Raw genomic sequence first — 18,629 nt, forward strand, 5'->3', positions numbered from 1 at the left:
AATATGATTGTGTAGTATTTTTTTTAAGATGGCCTTCTTTGAATGAAATGATCTTAACACATCTTCTACAAAACATTATTTCAAACCAGAACAGCTTCACTGCATTTGTACTAAAGCTGTATTTACTTCCAGATGGCGGTGCACAAAAACACAACACAGCCACAGGTTGAGGCACCTGTGAAATTAATTCAACATTTCATAACTAAACCAAAGACCTGGGATTTATTCCCTTAATTGGGAATCGTATTATTAGAATGATTATTTTTGACTTCCACTTTCCTCATGCAGGTATGGACTTCCCACACTAGTGTGCCAGTCGCCTCCTTCTGGACGTTTGGTGTCTACTATACACTCAGTTGGAGTCCACCTGCAGTAAATTCAGTTGATTGGACATGATTTGGAAATATAATAACTGTCTATATAAGGTCCCACAGTTGACTGTGCATGTCAGAGCACAAACGCCAAGCATGAAGTCAAAAGAACTGTCTGTAGACCAGCGAGACAGGATTGTCTTGAGGCACAAATCTGGGGAAGGATACAGAAACACTTCAGCTGCTTTGAAGGTCCCAATGAGCACAGTGGCCTCCATCCCTACAGTGAAGCATGGTGGTGGCAGCATCATGCAGCAGCAGCAGGAACTGGCAGACTAGTCAGGATAGAAGGAAAAATGAATGCAACAATATATAGAGATATCCTGGATGAAAATATTGCTGCATTCATTTTTCCTTCTATCCTGGCTAGTCGAATAATGGGGGCCACTGTGCTCATTGGGACCTTCAAAGCAGCAGAAATGTTTCTGTATCCTTCCCCAGATTTGTGCCTCAAGACAATCCTGTCTCGCAGGTCTACAGACAGTTCTTTTGACTTCATGCTTGGCGTTTGTGCTCTGACATGCACAGTCAACTGTGGGACCTTATATAGACAGTTATTATCTCAAGGATGATCAGTGGAAAAAAGATGCACCTGAGCTCAATTTTGAGCTTCATGGCAAAGGCTGTGAATGTAAATGTGATTTTTTTGTTTTCTATTTTTAATAAATTCAAAAAAGTAAAAAAAAAAACTTTTTCACATTGTCATAATGGAGTATTTTGTGTAGAATTTTGAGGTAAGAGATTAAATTAATACAATTGGGAATGAGGCTGTAACTTGACAAAATGTGGAAAAAGTGAAGCGCTGTGAATACTTTCCGGATGTACTGTATGTGCCCTGGGATTGGCTGGCCACCGGTCCAGGGTGTACCCCGCCTCTCGCCCCAAATCAGGCTCCAGCATACCCCCACCCTAGTGAGGATAAGAGACATAGAAAATGAATGAATAACTAAACCATGTTGGTGTCATTCAACAGCTGTACTGTAATCTTACCTTGTCTAAGCTGTTGGGACCAAATTCTTGAGCGTCAACATCCTTCAGTATTCTGTTAAATGGATGGTCAAATTTATATCTGGCCCTAACGAGCCCTAGCCAGCCCTGGCCCCAACTCGCCCTAGCCAGCCCTGGCCCCAACTCGCCCTAACTCGCCCTAGCCAGCCCTAAAGAGCCCTGGCCCCAACTCGCCCTAGCCAGCCCTAACTCGGCCCTAAAACCCTCCTCCAACCATAGCCCTAAAACCCTAACCCAAACATTCAAACGAGATCTATGTTGACTACTTACCCAACGGCGCAGCGCAGACTACTCATGTTTCCTTCGGTTAGCTGGTCCGTTGATACCACCATTCTCTGCCAGTCTGTCTTCTTCCTCTTTTGTTTCAACGCTCCAAGGCGTATTACTGCCCTCCACAGGTTGGGCACAAGTGTAAGAAGGCTGGGGGGGCTGGGGCGAGGGAGTGGGGGGCTGGGGTGTGGGACGGGGGAGGCTGGGCCTAAATGTAGAAGGCTGGGGGGCTCGGGGACTGGGGTGTGGAAGGCTGGGCCCAAATGAGGAAGGCAGGGGGTGAGGGAGGGGGGAGGCTGCTATTTCTACTTGCTATGTACTGCCAACTAGGGGTCACTTTAAAGTAATGCTATTCTACTCGGTAAATACCACCATCTCGTGGTCACTTTAATGGACTGCTGCTTCCAACAATGCAATCTCAATGGGCGACGTTTTTCGCCAGTAACTCCCCAACGAAAGGTCGTATAAACATAGAACCGACTTCTGCCTACACAAATTCAGCTGCAAGCTTTCCGTTGAGACCCCCAAGCCAAACAAACTTGGGTGCCCTCATTCCATCCCAAGACCTGCAAAACATCCTTACCGCCAAAGGACAAAACCCCTGAGACTCCAGCGCTACCCCCTGGGTCAGCACCCAGCGCAAACGCACGAGGAAAGAGAAAAACCTTGACCAAGGTCAGCCACCGGGAGAGGAATCCGGCGATTACGGTGACCAGCTGTCCCTGCTCTTGGATCTGATGGCGCGAGGGGAATCGGTTCCCCCCACTCCCCCACCAACCCGGGCCACAGAGGCCCTTCGGCGTTGGGAGTCAGAATTCGCTTTCTGTTGAGAACCCTAAGAAATTGAAAAATAGAATCCAGGAATATGAACCTGTAAAACCTGTAAAACCTCATCCCAAGACCTGCAAAACATGCTTACCGCCGAAGGACAAAACCCCTGAGACTCCAGCGCTACCGCACGAGTAAAGAGAAAAACCTCGACCAAGGTCAGCCACCGGGAGAGGAATCCGACCATTACGGTGACCAGCTGTCCCTGCTCTTGGATCTGATGGCGCGAGGGGAATTGGTTCCCCCCACTCCCCCACCAACCCGGGCCACAGAGGCCCTTCGGCGTTGGGAGTCAGAATTCGCTTTCCGTTGAGAACCCTAAGAAATTGAAACCTGTGAAACCTGTAAAACCTGTAAAACCTGTAAAACCTGTAAAACCTGTAAAACCTGTAAAACCTGTAAAACCTGTAAAACCTGTAAAACCTGTAAATCCTTATCCCAAGACCTGCAAAACATCCTTACCGCCGAAGGACAAAACCCCTGAGACTCCAGCGCTACCGCACGAGTAAAGAGAAAAACCTCGACCAAGGTCAGCCACCGGGAGAGGAATCCGACGATTACGGTGACCAGCTGTCCCTGCTCTTGGATCTGATGGCGCGAGGGGAATCGGTTCCCCCCACTCCCCCACCAACCCAGGCCACAGAGGCCCTTCGGCGTTGGGAGTCAGAATTCGCTTTCCGTTGAGAACCCTAAGAAATTGAAAAATAGAATCCAGGAACCCTGTGAACCCTGTAAAACCTGTAAATCCTGTAAATCCTCATCCCAAGACCTGCAAAACATCCTTACCGCCGAAGGACAAAACCCCTGAGACTCCAGCGCTACCGCACGAGGAAAGAGAAAAACCTCGACCAAGGTCAGCCACCGGGAGAGGAATCCGACGATTACGGTGACCAGCTGTCCCTGCTCTTGGATCTGATGGCGCGAGGGGAATCGGTTCCCCCCACTCCCCCACCAACCCAGGCCACAGAGGCCCTTCGGCATTGGGAGTCAGAATTCGCTTTCCGTTGAGAACCCTAGAGAAATTGAAAAATAGAATCCAGGAATATGAACCGACATTGCTTCAAACAATATTATGTGTGTTAGCCTGTTAAACTATTCAATCTGCAACATTTTACACACACACTGAATGTTGAACCTGAATTTGCCAACAAATAGTTTAACGTCTGTCACCCCCTTGTGACAGCTCTTAGTTTTCCTCAGTTCCTCGTTCATGCCCTTGTTTTGTATTTCCTTCCTGTGTTGCTCTGCTGTGTTTTCAGTTGATGTCCATTATCTCCCGCACCTGTTTCTCATTATTTGTGATGCCTATTTGGTTCAGGTGCGCGCTCCTTTCTTTGTTGGGTCATTGATGTTGTTTTCTCTGTTGAACATGCTAGTGCGTTGGTCTGCTGCATAGTATCAACAATAAATGCCTTTTTACCTGCTATTGGGTCCTCATCTCTGCATCCTGGGGTCGTGCCGTAAAGCTCCCAAGCCGGAACGTGACAACCTCTCTGTGCTAACCACAAAAAAGAAAAATAATTATCTAACCAGATCATTTAACTTTGAGACAGACAACATGTGGTGCTAAAGTTAGCTTTCTGCTTGTTTAAAGCATCGGCAGCTTACCGGAGCAAAGGTAGCTTAACACACAGCCAGTGCAATCCTAGCCTCAAGAGGCTGACACTGCACTTCCTGCAAGCCCTCCAAAATGCACGCCAGGTCCTCAACAACCAACCCCGCTGCAAATTAAAACAACCATGGCTGCGGTCACATGATGCACCGTCACCGGTACACGCCCAGTAATTTTATGCCTACCTTTCACATACGCTGCTGATGGCACGACAGACCAGAGCCCGCCACCGGAGCGCGCCAACACAGCCTCGACAGGTGAACAGCAAGGAACAATGAGCGCCCCGGTGACGCCAAGACCCATCAATAACCCTGGCACCGCCTCGCAATCGAGCCCCAACAGCTGATGCCAATTCAGGTGGAAGCGCAACAACGCTCAACCTACCAAAAATGCTGCACATGTAATTCATGTGGCAGCAAGAATATCTGTATTCATTAGTGCAGTTCATTAGTGGAGTGGAGTATTTTGAGGTAAGAGATTAAATTAATACAATTTGGAATGAGGCTGTAACTTGACAAAATGTGGAAAAAGTGAAGCGCTGTGAATACTTTCCGGATGCACTGTATGTGCCCTGGGATTGGCTGGCCACCGGTCCAGGGTGTACCCCGCCTCTCGCCCCAAATCAGGCTCCAGCATACCCCAACCCTAGTGAGGATAAGACATAGAAAAGAGTTTCTACCGGAGTGTCCACCAAACTTGACCTAAGAACCCAATGTAGCATGAAAACCAAATAAGACCTGAGACTAGTGTGCTTGGATATACGCAGCGCTCACTTTTGCATCACATCTGCCTCCCGTTTCTGCTGCTCAGTCGAGCGGTCGGAGTCTTTGGAAGTGAATTTAGCCTCATGATCACCACGAGGACATTTGCTCGGAATCAGCATCTGCAACAATTGCATGTGAAGTCTGGTGCGAGTTAAGACTAGAATGAGAGATCGCCTACCTTGAGTTCAGCTCGAAGAAGAATCTGACTCTCTGGGGAGGCGCCATCCAGATGGAACCACTGATCCAGGACCAGTTCTGGTTCCGAGAGCAGCTCTCTGATTGGGACGACTAAGGAACCCATGGGCAACGTCCAGCTGTGAGAGAGCTGGAGAAACAAAGTGTAAAGGTAGTAATACAAGTCAAGTTTGTTGATATCACATGGTGGAAATACTAAAAATAATATTGTTAACTTACCTTGACAACAACATTCTCTTCTCTAGGGTCATGAACCAGGAAGCAGAACGCCTCATTCCACTGAGGTGATGTCGTGCGATCACACACCTACAGCAAAGATGGACGTGTTAGTCCCGGATGCCAATACCCTGGTTATTATTTGGCTAGTTGCCACGCTTAGTAGTCTCACAGTAGTTTTGTGGGATGTTTTTCCAAGAAGCATATCCGCTCCCACTTTTGGCTCTTTTCCACTCTTTTTCACCTGTTGACACGCCACATGGGTCATAATAAAACACAGATCATGTCTCCTCAGTACCTCCTCGACTCACTTACTGGTAAACCATCTGCTTGTTCGATGAAGACAAACAAAAGTCCCACAGATGGAACGGCTTTGTTCTGGTAGGACTGCCTGGAGTAGAACTTGAGAATCTGAAGAGAATGGTTCGATATTAGTATTTTTTATAGTTGAATGAAGCATTAGTACGCTTTTTCTTCTTCTGGAAGCACCCCCCTTATCCAGTTGGTCTGCCTCCGAGGCTGTTGGAAGCCATTCCAGGATCAGGTGAACGCGACCTGACTTGACATCACTGAGCGTGTACTGATACACTGATACATAAAACACACACAATCCTTTGAATGCTTGAACAATTCAATGACAATAATATAAGCCGTTTCCATACCTGATCCGTGTACTGAGAATCAATTATGTCCTTCAGTTTGACCTTCAGCCTGCATGTTGAGAAACATGACAATTATTTCAACCACTTGATAATGGAATGGATTTCTTTTCTCTAATTCATGTTTATTTTTATTTATTTACACTGCAATATTTGATATTTATACATATATATTTAATATCATTTGCGTTCTACATGAATGTTCTAAATGATTCCAACCATATCAAATTCTACAACCTGTCTTTAATATACTGTAAGTGTGTGACATAATTTTTCTTGTGAATCGGACAATAAAGTGTAGATAAAGGAGGATGGCGGTGCTCTTCTCAATACTGGCATCGCTGCGCTGGAGGTAGTAAGCAGTATTATCAAGCAGTTGCAGTATGTGACAGTATCGATAATAACAACACTACTAATGTGTACTGGAAGCAGTACCTTCCCATAAAGTCATCCTTCATGTCCATGTCTTTATCAAACACCTCCAGATGTAACCTGATGGAGCAACAAAACTCATCATTTATCATCTGGTACATGTATTCATAATGTGACGAGTTGCTACTTTACTGTGGCCAGCAAGCTTTCTACAAATGGATTAAGGATTAAATATTCTAAAACAAAAGATGCAGATTGGGCATTGATACTTTTATGTTGAAAGAACTCAATTGTACATCAATAACTCCTGTAACCACAAATCTCACTCTCTCAATTTCTGCGGCAGTTTTTCCTTGTGTATGGAAGGCATCAGCTGTCATTCAATATATAAGAACGTAGATCCTTGTCCGTTTCCAATTTCAAACCAATCTTCGACTTGAAAAAAGGTTTTGACACTGTAAAGCATAGAATAACCTAAACCATGTTGGTGTCATTCAACAGCTGTACTGTAATCTTACCTTGTCTAAGCTGTTGGGACCAAATTCTTGAGCGTCAACATCCTTCAGTATTCTGTTAAATGGATGGAGAATGCTGCACATGTAATTCATGTGGCAGCCAGAATATCTGTATTCATTAGTGCAGTCCAAAAAAGGAAAAGCAAGGCGATGGGGGCAGAAGGCATACCATGGAGCAGTCCAGAGACAAAAGAACTCCCAAAATCAGCTGGAGGAGGTCGCGGTCCACTGGGCAGTACACTGAAAAAAAATTTGGAGTGCCATTTACTTGAGAAAAGCTAGGTAACAATTTGCACGCACAATTCCCAAGCAACTTTTCCTTGGGAAATACTCTGGTCAAATTTACTTTTTTTGAATGAAAGAGGTACTCTTTGCTAGTAAATTTGACCCCAAACTACCTTTGAATCTACTTCAAAATCCATATAAATGTACTCGCTTTTCAGGATTGTTTAACTAGTTTTCCCTGACTTTATTTGGAGCAATTTATAAGTAATTACATGATTTAAGCTACCACCTACACCACTTTTCTAATATGATTGTGTAGTATTTTTTAAGATGGCCTTCTTTGAATGAAATGATCTTAACACATCTTCTACAAAACATTTCAAACCAGAACAGCTTCACTGCATTTACTTCCAGATGGCGGTGCACAAAAACACAACACAGCCACAGGTTGAGGCACCTGTGAAATCAATTCAACATTTCATAACTAAACCAAAGACCTGGGATTTATTCCCTTAATTGGGAATCGTATTATTAGAATGATTATTTTTTGACTTCCACTTTCCTCATGCAGGTATGGACTTCCCACACTAGTGTGCCAGTCGCCTCCTTCTGGACGTTTGGTGTCTACTATACACTCAATTGGAGTCCACCTGCAGTAAATTCAGTTGATTGGACATGATTTGGAAATACAATAACTGTCTATATAAGGTCCCACAGTTGACTGTGCATGTCAGAGCACAAACACCAAGCATGAAGTCAAAAGAACTGTCTGTAGACCTGCGAGACAGGATTGTCTTGAGGCACAAATCTGGGGAAGGATACAGAAACATTTCTGCTGCTTTGAAGGTCTCAATGAGCACAGTGGCCTCCATCCCTACAGTGAAGCATGGTGGTGGCAGCATCATGCTGTGGGGATGTTTTTCAGCAGCAGGAACTGGCAGACTAGTCAGGATAGAAGGAAAAATGAATGCAGCAATATATAGAGATATCCTGGATGAAAATATTGCTGCATTCATTTTTCCTTCTATCCTGGCTAGTCGAATAATGGGGACCACTGTGCTCATTGGGACCTTCAAAGCAGCAGAAATGTTTCTGTATCCTTCCCCAGATTTGTGCCTCAAGACAATCCTGTCTGGCAGGTCTACAGACAGTTCTTTTGACTTCATGCTTGCCGTTTGTGCTCCGACATGCACAGTCAACTGTGGGACCTTATATAGACAGTTATTATATTTCCAAATCATGTCCAATCAACTGAATTTACTGCAGGTGGACTCCAATTACGCTGTAGAAAGATCTCAAGGATGATCAGTGGAAAAAAGATGCACCTGAGCTCAATTTTGAGCTTCATGGCAAAGGCTGTGAATACTTATGTAAATATGATTTTTTTGTTTTCTATTTTTAATAAATTCAAAAAAGTAAAAAAAAACGTTTTCACATTGTCATAATGGAGTATTTTGTGTAGAATTTTGAGGTAAGAGATTAAATTAATACAATTTGGAATGAGGCTGTAACTTGACAAAATGTGGAAAAAGTGAAGCGCTGTGAATACTTTCCGGATGTACTGTATGTGCCCTGGGATTGGCTGGCCACCGGTCCAGGGTGTACCCCGCCTCTCGCCCCAAATCAGGCTCCAGCATACCCCCACCCTAGTGAGGATAAGAGACATAGAAAATGAATGAATAACTAAACCATGTTGGTGTCATTCAACAGCTGTACTGTAATCTTACCTTGTCTAAGCTGTTGGGACCAAATTCTTGAGCGTCAACATCCTTCAGCATTCTGTTAAATGGATGGAGAAATCATTTCAATTATGGCAACTACAAAATCTAAAATCATCACAATGGTTAGTAGTCCAAACGACAAAGCTGCTTGACAATATTTGTTGGGGTTTTTTTTTTGTTTTTTTTTTTTTAAACAAAACACTCAAAATCAACTTAGTTCTAAACAAAACTCTTTTTTCCTCACAACGGGATATCGTTGAGGAACTCCATTATCCAACTCTTTAAATCAATAAAACTTAAAAGGCTAAACTGCCATTTCCAGATTCAAATAACCATATACATATTGTAATGTTACCTTCTGTAGGGGTTGGCCACCTTGACCCCGGCGGCGGCCTCTCTGTGGCGCGTCCTTCACCCCAGGTGTCTAGAGATCGTGTATGTGTATAGGTGAAATTAAAGTTCCAAAATTCACTTCCATGGAATACTTGTCACAAACAAAAACTCCCGCTCCTCGACGGTATCCACAAGACTCAGGTCGCTAGCATACTTCAACAAATGTTTGAGCTACACGCGGTTCCCATGGCTTAGAGGACACTGCTGCTGCCAAAATAATCACATAACATATATAAAAGGGACGAATCCTTACACATTTAATAAACATAAAAATCTCCTGTTCTGCAACCGAAAACAGCTCGCAGTTGATAGCGAGCTAGCTAGCTAGCTAGCTAGCTAGCTGGCTGGCAGGCTAAAGGTAAGCTAATGCTAACGTCGCGTATGTCACATTATGACACTGACGTAAACATTGAACAGGAACAGAAAAGGTGACAGAAAACAAGTCAGATAAGCATATGACCTACCCATATGGCTCCACATCGATGAATTTCCTTGTTAAACGACTGTCCACGTCGTCTTCCGTCGTCTTCCATCGTCTTCCCGTGAAAACATGGCGCCCTCGAACTTCGACTTGGGAAGTCTGAACGCAAACGATCCTCTGACGCATGCGCAGAATGGCATGGCACAAGGTGGCCATGTTCACTGTTTGTAGCTGCTGCAATCAATTACAGGTGTGACCGGTGGACCAGCCTCCTGCCATAGAAGGGAGTTCTGTAAAACAAAAAAAGGAGGGAAAGCGCAGTCAATATGCTTTCAAACTATATAGAATTCAGCCTGCTGTCTGCTTTAGTTTTTTGAATATGAGCCTCTGAAGTTGAAGGCCGTGTGCTACTTAAGCTAGCTCAATGTATGCCGTTTAAAGGTCACTTAAAGCCATTTAACAATTATAATGTTTTAATAGCGTGTACAAAGAGTACAGAGAGTTTGCGTACTTACTACTCACACTTGTTCAATTTTCTTCAAAGTGCGTAAGAAGCAGGTTGCCCTCAGGCCGTCCCTCTTTTATTTGAAACCGCTCTATAGCGTGCCGGGCGGGGCTTCCGGCCGTCCGTGCTTCATCTGAATGTTGCGACCATCGTTTCCGGAAAGTGCGTCATGTTTCAGGCCAAGCGTGGCCCTTTAAGAAAAATGGCATTGTGGGAAGTCTGTGTGCTGTAGTTCTGCATTTTTGGCACTAGGTGTCTCTGTTCTGCGTGCAGCGCTTGGAACTCCACACCAAGTGCCTGATCTACCCACTATTGCTTCATTTTCCAAGCATCTTCAACTTTGGAAAATCAAACCCGTTGCCACTAATTGTGATCATTTTTAACTTGTCCACTGCTGCTGATTTGTTGTGTGTTATTATCTATTGTATGTTATAATGTTGCATTTTCACATAGTTGGGTAGCCACAAATTATAACTGCTAATTCATTATTGTAGTATGTCATAAGTCTGTAATTCTATCATCATTTATCTTTTATTCTTAGGCAGGAGAGCAATGTGCAATTCAACAAGCACTTTATATTTCTGTTCTAGTTCTCTCAGTATTATAAAATGACCATTGTTGGTATTTCATGATTGTAAAATGTTTTGAGAATTGTGAAATGAAAATAGCACTTTACAGCATCTAGTGTGCACTTGGGCAAGTTGCAATATAGTAATACGCATGAAACACATAACCTTGCATGTTTTATGAATAATGTGATTTATATGTTCAAAACCAAGCTGCCAATGGGAAGTGCAAATTAGCCATACGGCTATCATCTCCCATGTCTCATTTTTTCAAAAATCAATCAATCTACACATTTCTTACATATAGTACCTTTAAGACTGACAGCACTCAGTCTGTGACCATCGCTGTCTATGGTCCTGAAGTCTCAGACAGGTCACAGTCCAGAAGGTCCTACAATCAAACACATAGGATTTCTGAACATTTACACCTCTGACCACAACAGTCATAGTACATAGTACATAGTACGGCTGACTTGGGGGCGAGAGGCGGGGTACACCCTGGACCGGTGGCCAGTACACCACAACTGTAATGTAAAGTATTACAATATCAAATTGCATTTTGTGAAAACAAACTAAATGATGCTGTAAATAGTACAGGCTATAGACATTAAGCAAAACATCTTAAAACATAACCATCTAAAATGATCCTTTCTAATAACAATTCATGATTGAGGCATGAAATGGTTCAAACATTGGCTCTCATAAGCCACCAGCATAGGCTTGTAGCCATAGCCCTTAAAATGATGAGCATGATCTGTGTGTGTGTGTGTTATTAATAACTTGGGACACTGCTCTGTCACTTTCTGGTGAAGGAGCAAGTATCTGGTCCAGGAACAGGATCCTGGTCCTTCTCACACACATAATCCCTACTCCATCCCATTTGAAGCCAATCTACAACAGCTCTGGGATGCAAGAATCAGGGCTGGCTTTCCTTCACTTTTATTTAGCTCAATAAAGTCCATGTGTATTACTTAAAATTAATATTGTGGTTTTGGAAATTGGCCACACCTGACAAGTTGTCCTGGACGTTGTGTTTTGCACACGTTAAAAATGCTCTACAAAATTTTTTTTTGAATAAGATTTTTAAAATACGAATTAAAGTGGGTGTTAATAGTGTGACACATCCCTCCTGTTGAGACATGTGTTACACCATGGCTCAAAATATCAGCCCACTTTTACACTTTTTTGGCAAGATTGGTTTCTTATCTGTCGACATATAAACTTTTTTTGTCCAGGGTTGCTTTATTCCTAAGCCAGTGGTCAATTTCCTGTTTTGGACTTTGTTGTTGCACATCTGCCAATATCTCAAAGTCTACTTGTCATTTTTCAGTGTTAAGATGGTTCAGTTCCTTTAGTGCCGCTTGTTTTACCATTTTATCAGCGAATGCATTTCCTAAGGATATCGGTATTAGTATTATTTGTATGTGTCGTGCATTTACATACAGCAATTTGTTTTGGTGATGGCACTGCTTCTAGTAATGCTGCTAATAATCCTGCATGAGTTACTGGTTTTCCCGTTGATGTTATCATACCTCTGTTTTGCCAATATTGTGCAAAGGTATGTACTGTTCAATAATCATATTGGCTATCAGTATAAATTGTCACCTTTTGACCTTTCATTAATGTGCATGCTTCTGTAAGCGCTATGACTGCATAGCCTGTTATTGTTTTTCCGAAATCATTTTTCTTCGAGGATCCATCTACAAAAATCTCCTCTTTTTGTTAGTGCCTGATCTAATAAGTCTGGTCTACACTTTGCAGTTTGTGTTGTTAGTTCATCACAATCATGTGTTTTGCTTTCTCAGGGAGTGGTAGAAGGGTAAGATTAAATTAATACAATTTGGAATGAGGCTGTAACATGACAAAATGTAGAAAAAGTGAAGCGCTGTGAATACTTTCCGGATGCACTGTATCTATGTTCTACTGTTGATTACTAAAGAATACAAAAAGGTAGAAAGTAACATATTTTTCTGATGAAAGACTGGTCTAATTTTTCTTTTGGTAGGTTCCATGTTTATACACACAATACACAATATTCCATATGTCTTGAAAAATTGGTCAAAATGGTCTCAAAGTGGTTGCCTTTTGAAGAATGGCTGTGATTGAATGAGTTCATTGGTTCCAGGCCCGACTGTGATAAGTGAATTTCCACAAAGTAGGACTCCTTATTTATAAATGTAATATTTATGTAGTTAAAGCATAGAAAACCCATTTAGGACTTTCTAAATATATTTGGAACATTAATAGAGCCACCTAGACATGAAATAACACCCCTATAGTCACCTTTACATTGTTATTAAGTGAAGACTGGCTCAACCACATCCCCCTTGCTCACTATCAATACAGAGGTTCCACAGGGATGTGTGCTGAGCCCATACTCAGATGACACAACCATTCTTCCACTCCTCTCTGTGGTGAATGAATAATCATCTCCAAATTTATGTCAATAAAACCAAATAGGTTCTGTCGATTGTAACAATGTTATTCTTGTAAAAGTAAGACTTTTTTCATTAAATTGCAGCTTTTTTTCTGAATATTTTGACTTGATTCGTGGAAAATTGCTGCAAATTATTTTTCATTTTTGCCCTGTTCTAATCCAAATTTTGTCGAGATTTCATACTTGATGTAGTTGTGACTCATGCATGAACAACATGTCCACATACAGTATCTTCCTGGTGGTACAGTAGAAATGAACACTGCAAGCTGGCATGCAAGCACCTACAGTACGTATGCGTGCAATCTGCAAATTATGGAAGTGAATGATGCTGATCTTTTAGCTTGAGCCCCAGACAGAGGAAGTTTTTTCAGCACTGCTGAAAGGTTGGATGCCTGCTAAGGTCATGTGATACGAAATGGAACACAACACACGCAGGAGCTGGATTTCACTTCCTCAAATCACAGAACAGAAAGTCCAACTACGAGCAAAGAATGTGGCTTCAGAAGAGTTTTCAGTACACTCTTGAAACAAAACGTTTTAAACCACTTTATTGTGGTGATGTGGTTTATATGGTAATGCACGGTCCCATGTTGAAAAAATTGTACACAATGCCTGGTCATGCATGAACAACATACAATACTCGTAGTACTAGTACATACAACATACGTATACGCTGTGACCAGATTCCCTCCCAACACAGTAAAACTGCGCATTTGGGAGTGGCCTTTTATTGTGGCCAGCCTAAGGCACACCTGTGCAATCATCGTGCTGTCTTGTCAGCATGTTGACATGGCTCAACTGTGAGGCGTATGAATTTTGTGAACAATATTTGAGTGAAAAAGACTGATCACAAGTTGTCAGTCACATGATTAGACTTGACGGCCAAAACAACAGGCTTTTATTGCAGTTTTGAATTTTTATCAACAGGCACAATACTCTTTAATAAAAACATGATGTCTGAACTTTTCCCACAATGTTATTTTCTAAAAATGTATTTGTTGTTTTGTTTCTTTCTCATAAGATTGCGACTTTAAAGTGTCAGGTCAACTCTATGCTCTTAAAATTGCATTATTTTTCCTTGGTTGTTTGTCTATATGTGCCCTGTGATTGGCTGGCCACCAGTCCAGGGTGTACCCCGCCTCTTGCCCGAAGACAGCTGGGATAGGCTCCAGCACCTCCGCAACCTCCATGAGGATTAGAGGTAGAAAATGAATGAATGAATGAATGTTATTGATGGGCTGCACGGTGGACAAGTGGTTAGCATGTTGGCCACACAATCAGGAGATTTTTCCAAAATATAATGATAAATAAATCATGTGGGCGGCACGGCGGTCTAGTGGTTAGCGCGCAGACCTCACAGCTAGGGGACCAGGGTTCAATTCCCACCCTCAGTCATCTCTGTGTGGAGTTTGCATGTTCTCCCCGTGCATGCGTGGGTTTTCTCCGGGTACTCCGGTTTCCTCCCACATTCCAAAAACATGCTAGGTTAATTGGTGACTCCAAATTGTCCATAGGTATGAATGTGAGTGTGAATGGTTGTTTGTCTATATGTGCCCTGTGATTGGCTGGCGACCAGTCCAGGGTGTACCCCGCCTCTCGCCCGAAGACAGCTGGGATAGGCTCCAGCACCCCCGCGACCCTCGTGAGGAAAAAGCGGTAGAAAATGAATGAATGAATGAAATAAATCATGTTGTTTTTGTAGTTGAATAGGACTTATAATTAGCAGCACTTTCAAGCATAAAATGGAAACATAAGGCATCTAGATGATGAAGTGTAGAGTTCTAGACTGATCACAAGGTGTCATGTGACTAGACTTGATGGCCAAAACAATTGGCTTTTATTGCAGGTTTGAATTTTTATCAACAGGCGCAATACTTAAAATTTCATAAAAATTGCATTATTTTTAAAAATGCATTATTTTTCCTTGGTTGTTTGTCTATATGTGCCCTGTGATTGGCTGGCCACCAGTCCAGGGTGTACCCCACCTCTCGCCTGAAGACAGCTGGGATAGGCTCCAGCACCCCCGCGACCCTTGTGAGGATAAGCAGTAGAAAATGAATGTTATGTATTTACTGCAGATATTTCCATTTGTGTTGTGTTTCTAGAATGTGCCAAAGGCCAATAACAAACAATAACAGCCCCCGGGCTGCTTAGATGACACTCTCATTACTTTTCTTAGGATGCATCCTGTCTTTTTCCATTGGAGACAAACAGTGTCAAAAAAGTGTTTTTCCTTATTCATGCTTTTTAGCCTATGCATGTTTATTTCTATTTTCAAACAACAAATGATAGCGTTGTTTCATGCTATGAAATCAATTAGTAAACACGATGCTGCAGTACTCATTCATGCACAACGCTGAAGAGAAGCGAGTGAAAGAGCAACGTCTAGCTCAGAATCGATGAAGCTTTGGACGCAGTCTGCAGCCTTTCCTCGTGGCAGGAAAGAGAAAGCAGAAGTTAAAGGGAAAGTCTCGAGTCAGACTGGACGGCGGGCGTTCAAACTGGACTGAGGGACCAAAACAACAGCAACAACTTCACTCTGAAGAATCGTCCGTGGACAAAAGGTCAGTTGATGACTCAAATGTGTCACTTCATTAGGTACACCGGCACAGTAGAGGAGCTGTATCGGGTGTTGTCTTATGTTTTACAGATATGGACCGCAACACAGCTCCACTCGTCTCATACGGCAACGGCAGCAGCATCAATGCCTCTTGTTCCCGTGACAACGTTGTGAAGACGGTGATTTTTCCCGTCCTCTACGCCGTCCTCTTTCTGGTGGGGCTGTCGCTCAACGGCCTGGCGGTGTGGGTGTTCTTACGCATCCCCTCACGCTCTCACTTTGTCATATACCTGAAGAACGTGGTGGTCGCTGATGTCATCATGACCCTCACCTTCCCGTTCAAGGTATGAGGTCATGCCCACCTCAGCAGAAATAACGTTTCTATATAACGCTAGTTTCGCTCCATCCAGGTGTTATCCGACTCCAACATGGCCTCCACCGGCTTGCGGATCTTCGTGTGCCGGGTCTCCTCAGTGCTCTTTTACCTCACCATGTACATAAGCATCCTCTTCTTCGGCCTTATCAGCATCGACCGCTGCAGGAAGACACTCAATCCCTTCAAGGGCACCAACACGGCGCGCCTGGCTCGTCGGAAGCTCCTCTCCGCCGCGGTCTGGATCTTCCTGCTGGCTCTCTGCCTTCCCAATGTGGTCCTAACCAGCAAAAAGCCACCTTCGCCGTATTTCAAGTGCAGCGACCTGAAGGACCAGGCTGGGCTGTACTGGCACGAGGTGGTCAATCACGTGTGTCAGGTCATCTTCTGGGGCAACCTGGTGATTGTAGTCCTGTGTTACACGCTTATCACCAAAGAACTCTACAAGTCCTACTCCCGCACCAAGTCTCAGCGCCCCGATGGGCATCAAACCCATCAAGCCAAGAGGAAAATGAACACAAACGTCTTTCTGGTCCTGGCCGTGTTCTTTGTGTGTTTTGTGCCTTTCCACTTCGCTCGCGTCCCGTACACCATGAGCCAGACCAGAGACCTTCTCTTCCACTGCCGACTCAAGCTCTTCTTCTTCCAGCTGAAGGAGAGCACGCTCTTCCTGTCCTCGCTCAACTCCCTCCTGGACCCGCTCATCTACTTCTTCCTCTGCAGGTCCTTCAGGACCACCTTGTTCAAGATCCTGCGGCTGAACCCCGGTACTTGCAGCCGGCTGCTCGGGAGGACGTCGGAAAGTGACTCATGCAGTACGGTTTAGCTTCAAATATGTGGTTTGTGGCGTACTATCGCAGTTTTCACAACATACTGTGTGTATGTAAATAATTTATTTAGTTTTTTTGAGCATGAAAATGGCTAAATGAAGTAAAAATCAAACATAAGGCATTCAGAAGACGCATTCAAAGATACTGTGAATGAAATGTAGTATTCAATACTGGCCACTAGGTGTCTATAAAAGCCCAAACTCAACACAGAGCTTGTCACTTCTTCGGGGAACACATTTCTGGTATGTGTGTCATTTATGTGTTTATGTGCGTCTAAAATGTCTTATTTTGACTAAATATGTCTACAAAATTGGGTAATCTGGGGATAAAGGTGACTATATGGGTGTTATTTCTTGTCTAAAGGGCTCTAATAATGTTTTTAAAACATGTAGTATGTACTGTACGTGGTGGTAAACAGGTTTTCTATACTCGATACCAAAATATTAAATTTATAAACAAGAAATTCTACTTTGTGGATTTTTTTTAAAATTATCATTAAAATTGTTATTCTGTTGTTATTTTTGAGTAATATAATATAAATAAATGAAACATTTAAACAAATAAAATAAATTACATAAAAATTATTTACATTTAATATTTTAAAGTATCTTTTTGACATGCATTGTTACATGTCTTTTTTATTTTATAGAATTATTTTAGCTTATAACTTTCAAATAATTTAAATATATGAAACGTTTAAACAAATATATAAAAATAAATAAGTATCTATATAAAATAATTGATTACAGCAATAACAGGTTTTATATACTTTAACTGTGAAACTATTCAATTTCTAAGTAATTTTTGGAAATAACCACAATAAATGAGGGATTACTGTATATAAAAACAATTCAGCAAATTTCAGTTAATACATTTGTATTTTTCAAATATTTAATACATATTTCAATATGATTTCTATTATTAATTTACATCTTTTTTTAATCTGTGTCCCTGCATACCACTAGATGTAGCGTGCAAATTACCAATGGAACGAGGATCAGAGAATCAGTGTACTAAGATTCCTTTATTGTCCATATGTACGTATATATGCTGTATATAACAAAAAAGCCCTCATTTAAACACATTATTTGCATTTTTTCTGTTTCCATCGCCCATAAGTGGCGTGATATTTTGATTTCTTTGCTGAGACTGAGTGAGCATTGCTTCTGCAATCAACTGTAAACACAACCCAGCATATATGACTATTATTATATGTATAAACTCCATATCAATAAAGCCAAACTGTCATATTTGCTTTTTGGATCAATTAAAATAACATGAAATGTGGTTGGTAAGACCTTGACTATAACATGGATAGAACCCATTTACTTGCTGAATAGTTGACTCTACTGTACACTGTCTGCTATTCATATTCTTGATGCGGTGTACAGTGCTGCCCTCTAGTGATGAAAGCATGTAGGACAGCTACTCTCAATCTTTTGGAAGCTTTGTAATTCTCTGGTTGGTTCTGCTATCATGATTAAATCTCACTCTGTATTGAGGGAAAAACATTACCATGATGCTTTCTTGGTCATTATTATTATTATTATTATTATTACTATTAATTGTCCACATGTAAAATATACTGAATATATTTGCATTTCTTAGAATTGTATTGAAGTATGTGATGGCTGTAAAAATCAGTTTGTCAGAGAGATGTAGGATTCTTTGGTGGGAGTGAGCCAGGACATAAAACAGAGGTGTAACAATTCTGCTCTGCCAGCAAAAATTTAATGACACAATTGTAAAAGCTTATTGCGCTCCAGTATAGAGTTTTCATTAGGATTT

General features: G+C 42.3%; 1 protein-coding gene across 1 annotated transcript; it reads left to right on the plus strand.

Annotated features, from left to right (window-relative positions):
• Positions 1–15,484: 15,484 nt before the first annotated feature.
• Positions 15,485–18,334, plus strand: p2ry12 (purinergic receptor P2Y12). Its single transcript, XM_058080044.2, has 3 exons — positions 15,485–15,642; positions 15,729–15,982; positions 16,049–18,334. The coding sequence occupies exons 2-3, from the start codon at positions 15,731–15,733 to the stop codon at positions 16,835–16,837; spliced, it is 1,041 nt and encodes a 346-aa protein (XP_057936027.2). The 5' UTR covers positions 15,485–15,642; positions 15,729–15,730; the 3' UTR covers positions 16,838–18,334.
• The last annotated feature ends 295 nt before the right edge of the window (positions 18,335–18,629 follow it).

The sequence above is a fragment of the Doryrhamphus excisus genome, linkage group LG8 (genome assembly GCF_037039965.1).
Source record: "Doryrhamphus excisus strain RoL-2023G ecotype Guam linkage group LG8, RoL_Dexc_Guam_v1.1, whole genome shotgun sequence".
In the NCBI taxonomy this organism is placed as follows: Eukaryota; Metazoa; Chordata; class Actinopteri; order Syngnathiformes; family Syngnathidae; genus Doryrhamphus; species Doryrhamphus excisus.

Bases quoted from the DNA above. Each gene is read 5' to 3' on its own strand.
- p2ry12 (XM_058080044.2), top strand. From the start codon at position 15,731: ATGGACCGCAACACAGCTCCACTCGTCTCATACGGCAACGGCAGCAGC. The intron at 15,983-16,048 runs GTATGAGGTCAT...CGCTCCATCCAG, and splicing joins CCCTCACCTTCCCGTTCAAG to GTGTTATCCGACTCCAACAT.